Source organism: Salvelinus alpinus, chromosome 36 (assembly GCF_045679555.1).
Source record: "Salvelinus alpinus chromosome 36, SLU_Salpinus.1, whole genome shotgun sequence".
NCBI lineage: Eukaryota > Metazoa > Chordata > Actinopteri > Salmoniformes > Salmonidae > Salvelinus > Salvelinus alpinus.
This window is the reverse complement of record NC_092121.1, coordinates 15520429-15533675: the sequence shown is the minus strand read 5'-3', so window position 1 is coordinate 15533675 and position 13247 is coordinate 15520429. Positions and strand designations below refer to the sequence as shown.

Genomic DNA, 13247 nt, shown 5'->3' with positions numbered 1-13247 from the left:
AACGCATGCCCAGTCTAGGCCCCATTGCAGAGAAGAATGCGGGCGAAGTATCTCGACGTGGGGGATGGGTGTACACGTTATTATAGAACAGCACTACTACATGTAGTAAAATAAGATAATAAGCGATCCTTGTTGATAGTAGTAATTGACAGTAACAATGAAATCAATTGAGCTCCGTTTACATACATTTTTGTGCCAGAATAAAATGTGCAATGTCAAAAAAGCATGTGCCGATATCAATACTAGCTTTTTTATTTATTTAACTAGGGAAGTCAGTTAAGAACAAATTCTTATTTACAATGACGGCCAAACCCGGACGACACTGGGCGTATTGTGCGCCACCCTATGGGACTCACAATCACAGCTGGATTCGAACTGTAGTGACGCCTCTAGCACTGAGATGTAGTGCAGGCGCAGCCGTCTAACACCGAACCCAAACCGGCTGCGCGCGTGCGCTATCGTGCATACATGTATTTTGTCCGCCTACACAAAACGCGATCACGACACGCAGGTTAAAATATCAAAACAAACTCTGAACCAATTGGTTCAATACATTTATGCACGATAGCGCACGCGCGCAGCCGGTTTGGGTTCGGTGTTAGACCGCTGCGCTGCTCAGGCTCGCCACTCAGTAGATGGCGTAGTATAGGCTTGGGCCTTCAGCAAATGACTTGTGTGAGAATGATACTATTAAGACACAGAAGAGCCTTGTCTAGAATAACTCCTGAGCTGCAAAATAGAAAGTAAACATGATTTGGGCTAGGCCTATTCCACTATCTAAATATGTGTGTTATTTAATGGACATATAATTGCATAATTTATTTTTATAGCCACGTGGGGCTACTGTAGTGATCATATAACCTAATGAATCACACTTTTTCCAGTATTTGGGAGCACAGACTGTAGGCCTTATATTAGGCATTTTGACGGTTGTATTTGCAAATTCCAGTCTGTATGTAGGCTTGTTATATCCATTTGCATTGCACAACCCCATCACACAGAGGCTATATCCATATCAAATAACGAGACAAAATATTGATTAAGTGTTGGCTATAACCTGTCTTGAGCAAAATAGCCAACGGGTTCCAAATAGTCAAGACTATCTATAGCCTATTCTTACTGCCAGATCTGTTTTCCCCTATCAGCCACTGCATGTGCTTCAACTGTTTTGTTTAAAATGTATTTAGAGGCCTGTGAGCTAGGGTCTCTTTTTAAAGGAGAGGCCTATAATAAAAACAGTTATAAAACACAAATAGAATTCTACAATTATTCCGCAAGACACCAGTACCAAAATGATAGCCTACATCGCAATGCCTACAAGTTGATGGCCCATTGTTTTATTTGGATAGGCCTAAATTAAACATTGAATTATTAAAATGATAGGCTACTTGAGAATTTAGATACCTTTGAATACACACATGGATTTCAATAAACAAACATAAGACTGTTCTATTCACTTTGATTTAGTTCCTATTGGAACTCAGACCATAAACAGAATGGATGGCATACTGACTGAACTGAATGATGAATTAAATGTTGGAATGATGAGTTGCACGCATCGTGCATGCTCTGCACTTTATTTGGCTAGTAGGCAAATAGGCTTACATTAAGGTATAATGAGTATGGCTGCATGCCTCCAGAAGGGCATCTTCTGAGGCTGAGGGGTGCTTTTCCTAAGGCGCATAGTGCTGTGGTGCTGTATGGAGATCACAAGCTCTTCAACTGGGCAGCTGTCACACAATGGAGGGAATAGCCTACATGGAGACTACTTAAGACCACTGCAACAGAGTTATTGTAAAGTGTTGGAATAAGATCATGCTAGACTTAGCCTACGTTTAACCTCTCCCATGTTCATTTTAAAGGCCACATGTTCATGACCCGATTCATATAAATCATGTCAAATTATTTTAATTCATATTAACCCCTCCTACAGAATGTGCTTTAGCAAGATTGAGTGATTAAATAAATGTCAAAATACTTTGAGTGTCAAAGGCTCCAGTGGTCATACATAATTCATAGATTCACCAAACATCTGTTTCATTATTCCATAGAAAAACTACGACATCTACCTGGATCACACTCTGCAAGTAGCACTGCTGGTGATTTGAAAAGTCAGTCAATCAATCAATAATAATACTCTAAGCAAAATTGTTTATATTTAATTTACAATCTGTAGAAACTATGACAATAGAAAGGTTCCGAACTTTTGTGAAACCTCACAGTACAGCTGAAAAATATATGGCAAATAGACATCAAAACTGGATGGTGTTCAGAGATAGATGGGAGGGGTTGAGAGGAGCTAAAGGGTGGGACTAAACATAACAAAAAACAAGATAACTAAAGTAAAATGTACTGTGTCCATAAATTGTACAGTATGTATAAGCTGAAAGTAGAAGCCTAAGTGTTGTTGTCCATTAGTTGAATCCAATTAGGGGAGGGGTGGTAGTGTTATGGGAAAATAATAAAATGGACAATATATATATATAAAAAAAAATCTAAATTTTGGACACACCTACTCATTCAAGGGTTTTTCTTTATTTTTACTATTATATACATTGTAGAATAATAGTGAAGACATCAAAACTATGAAATAACACATGAAATCATGTAGTAACCAAAAAGTGTTAAGCAAATCAAAATATGTTATATTTTTCAAAGTTGACACCCTTTGCCTTGACAGCTTTACACACTCTTGGCATTCTCTCAACCAGCTTCATGAGGTAGTCACCTGGAATACTTTTCCAACAGTCTTGAATGAGTTCCCACATATGCTGAGCACTTGTTGGCTGCTTTTCTTCACTCTGCGGTCCAACAAATCCCAAACCATCTCAATTGGTTTGAGGTCGGGTGATTGTGGAGGCCAGGTCATCTGATGCAGCACTCCATCACTCTCCTTCTTGGTCAAATAGCCCTTACACAGCCTGAAGGTGTGTTGGTTCATTGTCCTGTTGAAAAACAAATGATAGTCCCACTAAGCGGAAACCAGATGGGATGGCGTATCGCTGAAGAATGCTGTCGTAGCCATGCTAGTTAAGTGTGCCTTGAATTCTAAATAAATCAGTGTCACCAGCAAAGCACCCCCACACCATCACACTTCATCATCCATTTTCCGGATTGACTGACCTTTGTGTCTTAAAGTAAATATGGTCTATCTTTGCTTATTTGAGCTGTTCTTACCATAATATGGACTTGGTATTTTACCAAATTTGGCTATCTTCTGTATACCACCCCGACCTTGTCACAACACAAGTGATTGGCTCAAGCGCATTAAGAAGGAAATAAATTCCACAAATTAACTTTATCAAGGCACACCTGTTAATTGAAATGCATTTCAGGTGACTTCCTCATGAAGCTGGTTGAGAGAATGACAAGAGTGTGAAAAGCTGTCATCAAGGCAAAGGGTTGCTACTTTTGACAAATCTCAAATATAAAATATATTTTGATTTGTTTAACACTTTTTTGATGATTCCATATGTGTTATTTTGAAGTTTTGAAGTCTATACTATTATTCTACAATGTAGAAAAGAGTAAAAATAAAGAAACTCTGGAATGAGTAAGTGTGTCTAAACCTTTGACTGGTACTGTATATAGACAGCCAAAAAATATATGTGGGATTGGAAATGATGCAGATATTTACACTGATAGAAGCCACAATCAATTTGCAACATTTGAGCTGATCTAACCCCCCCCTGCCAAAAAAAATTGTGTACACTACTTGACCAAAAGTATGTAGACACCTGTATGGGGACACTCCTCTTTGAACATATAATTCCAAAAATCATGGCCATTAATAGGGAGTGGGTCCCCCCTTTGCTGCTATAACAGCCTCTACTCTTCTGGGAAGGCTTTCCACTAGATGTTGGAACATTGCTGCGGGGACCTGCTTCCATTCAGCCATAAGAGCATTAGTGAGATCGGGCACTGATGTTGGGCGATTAGGCCTGGCTCGCAGTCTGCGTTCCAATTCATCCCAAAGGTGTTCGATGGGGTTGAGGTCAGGGCTCTGTGCAGGCCAGTCAAGTTCTTCCACACCGATCTCAGTAAACCATTTTTGTATGGACCTCACTTTGTGCATTGCGCCATTGTCATGCTGAAACAGGAAAGGGCCTTCCCCAAACTGTTGCCACAAAGTTGGAAGCACAGAATCGTCTAGAATGTCATTGTACGCTGTAGCGTTAAGATTTCCCTTCACTGGAACTAAGGGGCCTAACCCGAACCATGAAAAACATCCCCAGACCATTATTCCTCCTCCACCAAACTTTACAGTAGGCACTATGCATTCGGTCAGATAGCTTTCTCCTGGCATCCGCCAAAGCCAGATTCGTCCGTCGGACTGCCAGATGGTGAAGCGTGATTCATCACTCCAGAGAACACGTTTCCACTGCTCCAGAGTCCAATGGCGGCGAGCTTTACACCATTCCAGCCGACGCTTAGCATTGCGCATGGTGATTTTAGGCTTGTGTGAGTCTGCTCGGCCATGGAAACCCATTTCATGAAGCTCCCGACGAACAGTTCTTGTGCTGACGTTGCTTCCAGAGGCAGTTTGAAACTCGGTAGTGAGTGTTGCAACGGAGGACAGACGATTTTTACTCGCTACGCGCCTCAGCACTCGAGCCTGCAGCCTGTACTCTCTCTCCTGGAGTATCTCCACTGGGTCCAGACCACGGGGCTTCTGGATGGGCGTGATGCGGTTCTGTTTCTGGTGTAGCACCATGGTTGGGGGCTGGAGGGGCTGCCCAGGGGACTGGGTCTGGGGGGACATGACCGGGGAGGCAGCAGGGGGCACGGAGGGGGGAGCAGGGGAGGGTCTCCCAGTGGGCTGAGGGGGAATCAGCTTCTGGGGGGCACTGGATGGAGCAGCAGCATTCACCATAGGCCCTAGAACATATGGCATTGAAAGAGTTATTAGTTCTACCATTGATTATACAGTGTTTTGGTGCAATTATTATCTGTTTAATATGTGTGTATTCCTTGTTTAATTTTTATTTAACTAGGCAAGTCAGTTTACAATGATGGCCTACCCTTGTGATAGGTCTGGTGAAATTATCAGCACAGGAAAGAGAAGCACATGGACTAAAAACACTATAGACTAGTGCCCTCTCACACACATGTGAATCATTGCCCAGGTGTCAAGAGGAGGCTTACCTTCGGGCCATTGTTTAGGGAGTCCATTGGTGGGCTGTCCCTGAATACCAGGGGGAACACCTGAGGGTCCTGGAGGCGGCATGTTCGGGCCTACCATTCCTGCAAGATGACATAAGAAATGATCAGACACTGCCTGGGCATTCATGCCTACAGAAGTCTAGTTAACGTAGAAAATGGTGCCTGAACTGAGAACATGTGTTCAAGTTTCACCACCAGGGGTCCCCGTTCAGCATTCAAATTATTTATTTTATTTGTTTGAGATGGACAGCATGTGTGTGTCATTCATAGGGTTGCAAAACTCATTGACAGGCTGTGTAGCATAAACTTGCATGTGCCCACCCCACTCACCATGAGGTCTGTTGTAGTTTGCTGGTGGCTGTCCAGGCCCCGCCTCAGGCCCAGAGGAAGGGGGCATGTTGGACATCCCTGGCTGCTGCTGCATCTCTGGCATGGGCCTCTTGCCCTGCACAGCCATCTGCAGGTGGTCTGGCAGGGGCTGGCTGCCGTCCAGCATCTTGTAGGCCATGATCTGGGCCCTGAGCTGGTGTAGCTGGTTTTGGTTGAAGGGGGTGGGTCCACCTGGCCCAACACTGCCTGGCCCAACCCCACCTGGCACAGAACCACCACTCAGGACATCACTGAGGTTCTGCTGGCACATGGCCAGGGGATCACCGCCCTCCATGGGGACACCTGGGCCAGAGGGCATCATGGGGCCGGGGGGAGGGCCGTTGGCTGGCACAGGGCTGGGAGAGTGCTCAGAACCCCCCAGTGGAGAGGGGTAGCCTGGGGCGGAGAGACAACAGAACTGGTGAGAAAAGTCTTCCCTGGGAATGGTAGGGCATGACTGTCCCTTTAACTGAGAACAGTGGGAAACTGATTTGAATGACTAAAATAATGGCTAGATACATCGAAAATGGTGGCGAAATGGATGCCAACAGACCAGGAGAAATGTTAACCAAATCCAGACTGGTATTATGATTATGAGCTGGACTGGCGATACAAACACTTTACAAATCAGTCTCTAACAGACATGCACACATTACAGCTGAGCCTCGCGCTTTGTACATATTACCTCAATTACCTCAACACCCCCGTACATTGACTCTGTACCGGTACCAACTGTATATAGCCCTGCTATTGTTATTTACTGCTGCTCTTTATTATTTGTTAATCTTATCTCTTACTTTTTGTAAAGGTATTTTCTTAAAACTGCATTGTTAGTTAAGGGCTTGTAAGTAAGCATTTCACTTTAAGGTCTACCTACACCTGTTGTATTCGGCGCACGTGACAAATACAATTTGATTTTGATTTGTCACCAGTCAATACAGGATAGAAGAGTCAACAGAAAAACCTGTGCTCTCCTGTGCTACAGTATTTCAACAGCCCCTCTGTCCCTCTCTCCTTGGTGACTGAGTAGTTTTGTAGCAGACAGCTGCCACCGGCATTGTCTGAAAGGGGAAGCCTCATGCCCCGCCCCTCCACTGAGCGTCTGCTGCTCACGCTACCCAACAAAACGACAGAAGTGAAAGAGGAGAAACTAGCTGGTTGAGTTCACAGTACAAGTGCACACGCGTCTACACGAGTTAGCATTCTCTTCTCAGGTAATCAGCTTTAAAAACAATTGTGCTTAACTCTAAAATCATATGCACCATATTTAGATCATATGGAAAGCTAATAAGTTAACCTTTTGTGTAAAGCTCCTTCAATAACGGAGTCAATGTTTCCTCTATGCAATCTAATCAGTACCCCATGGTATGGTACCTTGGGAATGTTGGTCCATGGGGCTAGGAGGGGGTCCCATCCCAATATGGCCTCCACCTGGTCTCATGCCCATGCTCTTCATCGGTCCATAGCGAGGGTCATCAGACATGCCCTTCTCATGCATGCCTTCCATAGGCTGGGAGGAGACAACACATATTAATACATTGACATAAGAATGTCCTACTTAGATAGCGCATACATTTCTTATGTACAGTAAAGGAAGAATAGATGAATGCAAAAAAAGTATCATAAAATGGTACCGCAGACCATAGCAGACATTTGACATACATTACAGTTATGGATTTGCCCATTTTCTGTCTTACTTTGTGCATCTGATGCATATTCTCCTGAGGATATACTGAGGGCCCCTGTTTTGGGTGGGAGTGCCCAGAGGCTGGGGGACCTGGGCTGGGTCCTATCATGGCTCCTGGAGAAGGCCCCGGTCCTGGAGAGGGGCACGGCCGAGGCGTCCCTCCCATGGGGGGGTCCGGGGTGGACATTTCTCAGGTGAGTCCGAGAATGTGACAGCACCAAGATCCACTCTGCAGAGGACAAATGACATAAATACTGACCACTATTTACAACAAACCAACCCAGTAGTGTGGAGTAAAATTTACTGTGTACTAGTGACGGGGGGATTGATACCGTTACATATCGGGATATTGTTTACGATATATTGTATCATTTTGACAATATCACATTAGTTGGCTGTACCTAGGGTTGCAAAGGATTGGAAACTTTCTGGTAAATTTCCGCAATTTTTTCCTGGGAAGTTAAGCCCTGGAATTTGGGGGATTTTGCTTAAATTCTTCAAAAAGTTAAATTAAAACAGTGAACCTTTTTAATCTAACCGCTTAACTATTTATCTGTACATGGAATTGTATTTGTTGTTTTTTTACAATTTTTTCCCTAATCTTTACAGGAAAATGTCACGGGCACTATCTGATGTGTGGAGACATTTCACTGCAGCTAACGTAGAAGGAAAAGCTGTGTACATTTGCAAATACTGTGCCAAATCATATGTGAAGAATGCAACAAAGATGCAGAATCATCTGGCCAAGTGCATAAAGTTACCTCAGCGCTCACAACAAGCAACCTCTGACAAAAGTCCCTCTACTTCTATTTGAGGTGAAAATTATGAATCAGACACCTTATCGATAGGAACAGCTCATGGTCCTCCTGGAATCAGAAGTTTTTTTGACCCAATGGAGGAACGTAGTCAGAGAAATGCTGATGAATGTCTTGCTCGAGCTGTGTATGCAACTGGTTCACCTCTGATGCTCAAAGGCAATGTGTATTGGAAGAGATTTCTGAATGTTCTTCGCCCAGCATACACCCCTCCAACCAGACATGCTTTATCTACTAATTTGCTGGATGCAGAGTTCAACAGAGTTCAAGTCAAGATCAAGCAAAGCATAGAAAAAGTAGACTGTATTGCAATCATCTCTGATGGGTGGTTGAATGTTCGTGGCCAAGGAATAATTAACTATCATCTCCACCGCTCAACCAGTATTCTACAAGAGCACATGGGACAACAGACACACCAGTCTCTACATTGCAGATTAGCTGTCATCAATGACCTTGGACCACAGAAGCTATTTGCACTGGTGACAGACAATGCTGCGAACATGAAGGATGCTTGGTCTAAAGTGGAGGAGTCCTACCCTCACATCACACCCATTGGCTGTGCTGCTCATGCATTGAATCTGCTCCTCAAGGACATCATGGCACTGAAAACAATGGATACACTCTACAAGAGAGCCAAGGAAATGGTTAGGTATGTGAAGAGTCATCAAGTTATAGCAGCAATCTATCTCACCAAGCAAAGTGAGAAGAATAAGAGCGCCACATTGAAGCTGCCCAGCAACACCCGTTGGGGTGGTGTTGTCATCATGTTTGACAGTCTCCTGGAGGGGAAGAAGTCACTCCAAGAAATGGCCATATCACAGTCTGCCGATATGGACAGCCCCATCAAGAGGATCCTCTTGGATGATGTATTTTGGGAGAGTGGTAAGCAGCCTGAAACTCCTGAAACATATAGCAGGATTGAGGGTGACAATGCCATCCTGTCTGATGTTCACACTCTGCTTGCAGATGTAAGAGAAGAAATCCGTACTACCCTGCCCACTTCACTGTTGCTCCAAGCAGAGGAAACTGCAGTTCTGAAATATATCAAAAAGCATTAAGACTTCTGCCTGAAGCCCATACACACCGCAGCGTACATGTTGGACCCCAAGTATGCTGCCAAGAGCACCCTGTCTGGTGCAGAGATCAACAAAGCCTATGGTGTCATCCCTACCGTGTCTCGCCACCTTGGCCTGGATGAGGGCATGGTTCTTGGCAGTCTGGCGAAGTACACTTCCAAGCAAGGGATTTGGGAGCGCAACTGGTCCTTGTTTGGGAACACACACACCACAGCACGCAACAGGCTGACCAATACATGGGTTGAAAAATTGGTGGCCATACAGGCAAATCTTTGGCTTTTTGAGCCTGACAATGAGCAATCCTCAACAAGGTGGGAAAGTAACAGTGAAGATGAGGCCTCAGAGTCTGATGATCAAGAGGTGGACATTGAGGCGGTCCAGGGAGAAGATATGGAAGCCTGAGAGGAAGACAACCAAAGCTTTAGTTTCATTTTAAAGATGTATGTTGAAAACGTTTTTGGGAGATGCGATGGATCATCGGGGATCATTCAATATTCCCTTTCTTTTGTTGTTCATCCCATGTGAAGAGTCAACTCATTTAATGAAAGTTCAATTCATAACTAATTTTAAAAATATATTATTCTATTGGAAGGATTTGATAATTTTCAATTATGTCTACTCATGATAAGGTAAAAGGTTTATGTTTCTGTCTCCATATGATGGTAAATATATCCAATGCAAAAAACTACATTTAAATGGTATTAATTTGCATATTCCCGTTAATTCCCACGGAAAGTATCCACCTCTGAATATTCCCCAAAATGTGAAACTCTAGACACACCTACTCATTCAAGGGTTTTTCTTTATTTTTAGTATTTTCTACATTGTAGAATAATAGTGAAGACATCAAAGCTATGAATTAACACATATGGAATAATGTAATAACCCCCAAAAAAGTGTTAAACAAATCAAAACATATTTTATATTTGAGATTCTTCAAAGTAGCCACCCTTTGCACACTCTTGGCATTCTCTCAACCAAAATTCACCATGCCTTTCTGCACACCTAGGAACCTCCCTCATACACTGCTGCCACATATAGCATGACACACATGTTACGTTAACATCGTAATGTATTCGGTACAAAAGCTCGTACAGGGATAACTGATATCATAACATCACTTTCCCGGCAAAGACTCAACATCAAGACTCTTCTGTTTCTCCACTCAAGCCACCCAGTCTGCGTCGCACCAAACGAAGAGCATCACAAACACCGGGAATCTTCCCCTGGCTTCAGGTGGTCCACTTTCACATTTACCGCTACCCCAGTAATCACTCATTTTAATGGCGCCCTATACTTGAGAGCAAAACAATTCACATATCCTGTCCCCAGACGTTTGACGCGGAGCGCCTGCTTCATCTGACCCAACAGAAACACAAACAATTACAAGACCACTTCGGGTTACCTTCACCGATTCCACACCACCCAACTCCATTTTCACCCACCCTGAAACCACAAATGGATCAGCCAAAAGGCAAGGGTCCACTTTTTCCTTAATTTCACTCCTACGGTCAGACTCATCTTTATCCTGACCCTCCGTGTAATCCTCGGGCTCCGAGAACTTCACCACACCTACCACCTCCGATACTTCGCCCTCATTCACTTTCATTTCTCCTCCTCTCCTGTCTTCGATCCAGTGTACAGATCACACTTTCTACCATTCTTCAACAAACCATCTCCCTTTTCCTCCACTTTTGACCAATTCAAGCTCACCTTCCTCTATTTTCCCTTCCATTCGTCCTCCGTAATCCAAGTATATGTCTCCTGGTAAATCTAGGACGCCATTCCTCGCTCGCTCCAGCCCTCCGCATCCAGCTGCGACACACACTTCCAGTTTGATCACCCCCAAACATTTCCCTTACCAAAGATAATGGCAACTCCTTATCGGTCACCGAGGCCGTTAACACTTTCAAAACTGCGGAGATCTACAGTATTGCAGCGCGCGAGGCACCTAGTGTGGTGTATAGCTTGACTAGAAAGCTAGCTAGCAGCAAAACAACCTCCGTTTACAACATAGTAGCACGCTATATTTGTTTGAGGTCAGAAACCGTTCACCCATGTGATGGGCTACATTCCAAACATTGTTTTCTACATAATAAATGCGAATCTACTGGAACACTGCCAGACAGTTGGCTAATGGTATGGTCTCTGCTAGCCGACCATGTTGTCTTAACAAAATGTATGAATGACGTTGTTTTGCTGACTTTAGAGATGATGCAAGAGTAAAAAAAATATATATATTTCAGTTGATTGATCCAACCTGCATCCCGTACCCCGGCTCTAGTTAACTAGATACATTTACCAAAAACGTATTAATTTCAGTCTGCCGCCACTGTCTGCAGAGACAGACGAGTAATGTCGGTCCTGACAACCGTTCCTTCCAACCCAACGATAACCAAAATGTACTAGAAAGTGAAATTACGTATCATTCATCTGAACAAGGATAACATCGACGAAGTATTAAAAATAAAACACCTGAATCTGACTTACATTGAAATCACCCTTGGCGAGTAGGTCCTTTCGAACTATGTCGACGTGGGGGATGGGTGTACAAATTATTATAGAACAGCATTATTACACGTAGTAAAATAAGATCATGAGGCATCATTGTTGATAGTAGTCATTGACAATAATAATGAAAGCAATTGAGCTCTGTTTACATGCATTTTTCTATCTAAATAAAATGTGCATGTCAAAAAATCATTGACGTTATCAACACTAACTATATTGACTCGTTTAAAAATCACAACCAAAGGCGCTGTTTTGTTGATTGAAATATGTTACAGTCCGCTTTACAGTAAACAAAAATATGATGGTACAGGTTATTGAAATTAAATGCATAGGGACAGATAGAACCACGGAGAGAACTGGGTAGTGGTGGATAGTCGACTCCAAAATAATCGATTCCTCGACTCCTTGCCTGTCGACTCCCTTTTCTGGGTGTCAAGCTTCGACTCCTAAAATTCATTATTTTTGCAATGGAGGAAACTATTTTCCGTAGAACACAAACTCGCATCTTTCACCGCAAAGAAAGAGCGAGGGAGAGATGGGAGGGGCACAGCCAGGCATGTCCGCCACCAGGCAGAACTGTGCATCCGTTATCAAAATATGTAGGCTATAGCAATGCTGTATTTCACAATTTATTGCCTTGTAATGTCTCGTGCAAATTCACTAAAGTAGGGGCTATCAATGAGTAGGCTGAGCTATTCTACACGCAACAGACCGAAGACCAAACACACACCAGCGTTTTTCATAGCGAAGGAAAAGAGGAGCAAGCGAGGGAGAGAGAAGATAGGGTCAGGCAGAAAGACTGTTAGAACCATGCGCATAGGCTGTATCTTGGTCATCTGTATCTAGCTATGCCTCGTAAATTACCAAAAGTATATTAAAGTATTAGGAAGGACGTCTACCATGAATGGATCGCAAAAATAATGGTTATGATCACACTTCCTCAATATAAATATTATGGGGAGACCTATATTTTTTGTCAACGCACATACTTGGATAATAATTACAAAACCAACGTCTCTAGTAATACCCGTCCGAATAGGGCTATAACATGTCAAAGAATTGGCTTATCAGCATCGAGTGCGCAGTATCATCGCATGGGATCCGTCGAGGCTGCACACGGCAGAAATATCACTGAAATATTATAGATGTAACTTCTTACACATCACCTTCTATAGTCAAACAAAATAGTCCTTTAATATGCAACTGGGGGGCATCATGCTCTTGCCAGTCCTCTGAAACGCAAATGTAATCTTCCTAGTTAGGACTGCAATAATGAGGTTGCGCGTATGTGTGTGTGCATCAGTTTCAGCGTGTTTTTGGAGTTGGGCAAGAGTCGGAGTGCAAGAGTCGGACTCCAAAAATCCTTAAATCGCGCACAACTGGAACCGCGTTCATCAGGACAAAACTTTTTAAATTGTTTTATTTTATTTAACCTTTATTTAACTAGGCCAGTCATTTAAGAACAAATTCTTATTTACAATGACGGCCTACCAAAAGGCAAAAGGCCTCCTGCGGGGGACAGGCCCTGGGATTAAAAATACAAAATAAATTCAATATAAATATAGGACAAAACACACATCACAACAACAGAGACAACACAACACTACATAAAGGGAGACCTAAGAT

General features: G+C 43.2%; 1 protein-coding gene across 2 annotated transcripts; it reads right to left on the bottom strand.

The window, feature by feature from the left end:
- Positions 1-1892: 1892 nt before the first annotated feature.
- LOC139565331 (transcription activator BRG1-like) lies at positions 1893-12204 on the bottom strand. 2 transcript variants are annotated; one of them, XM_071385560.1, is made up of 6 exons: positions 11601-12204; positions 7230-7448; positions 6907-7042; positions 5494-5928; positions 5146-5244; positions 1893-4878 (listed from the first exon to the last, which is right to left on the bottom strand). In XM_071385560.1, the coding sequence occupies exons 2-6, from the start codon at positions 7404-7406 to the stop codon at positions 3788-3790; spliced, it is 1938 nt and encodes a 645-aa protein (XP_071241661.1). In that variant the 5' UTR covers positions 7407-7448; positions 11601-12204; the 3' UTR covers positions 1893-3787. The 2 variants fall into 2 exon arrangements, with proteins under 2 accessions (XP_071241661.1, XP_071241660.1); XM_071385559.1 differs by lacking the exon at positions 11601-12204 and adding an exon at positions 10824-11565.
- Positions 12205-13247: the final 1043 nt, after the last annotated feature.

Excerpts from the sequence above, each read along its gene's own strand:
- LOC139565331 (XM_071385560.1), bottom strand. The coding sequence starts at position 7,406 with ATGTCCACCCCGGACCCCCCCATGGGAGGGACGCCTCGGCCGTGCCCC. Across the intron at positions 7,043-7,229 it reads ATATGCATCAGATGCACAAA|CCTATGGAAGGCATGCATGA; the intron begins GTAAGACAGAAA and ends GTCTCCTCCCAG. Across the intron at positions 4,879-5,145 it reads CCCTAAACAATGGCCCGAAG|GGCCTATGGTGAATGCTGCT; the intron begins GTAAGCCTCCTC and ends CATATGTTCTAG.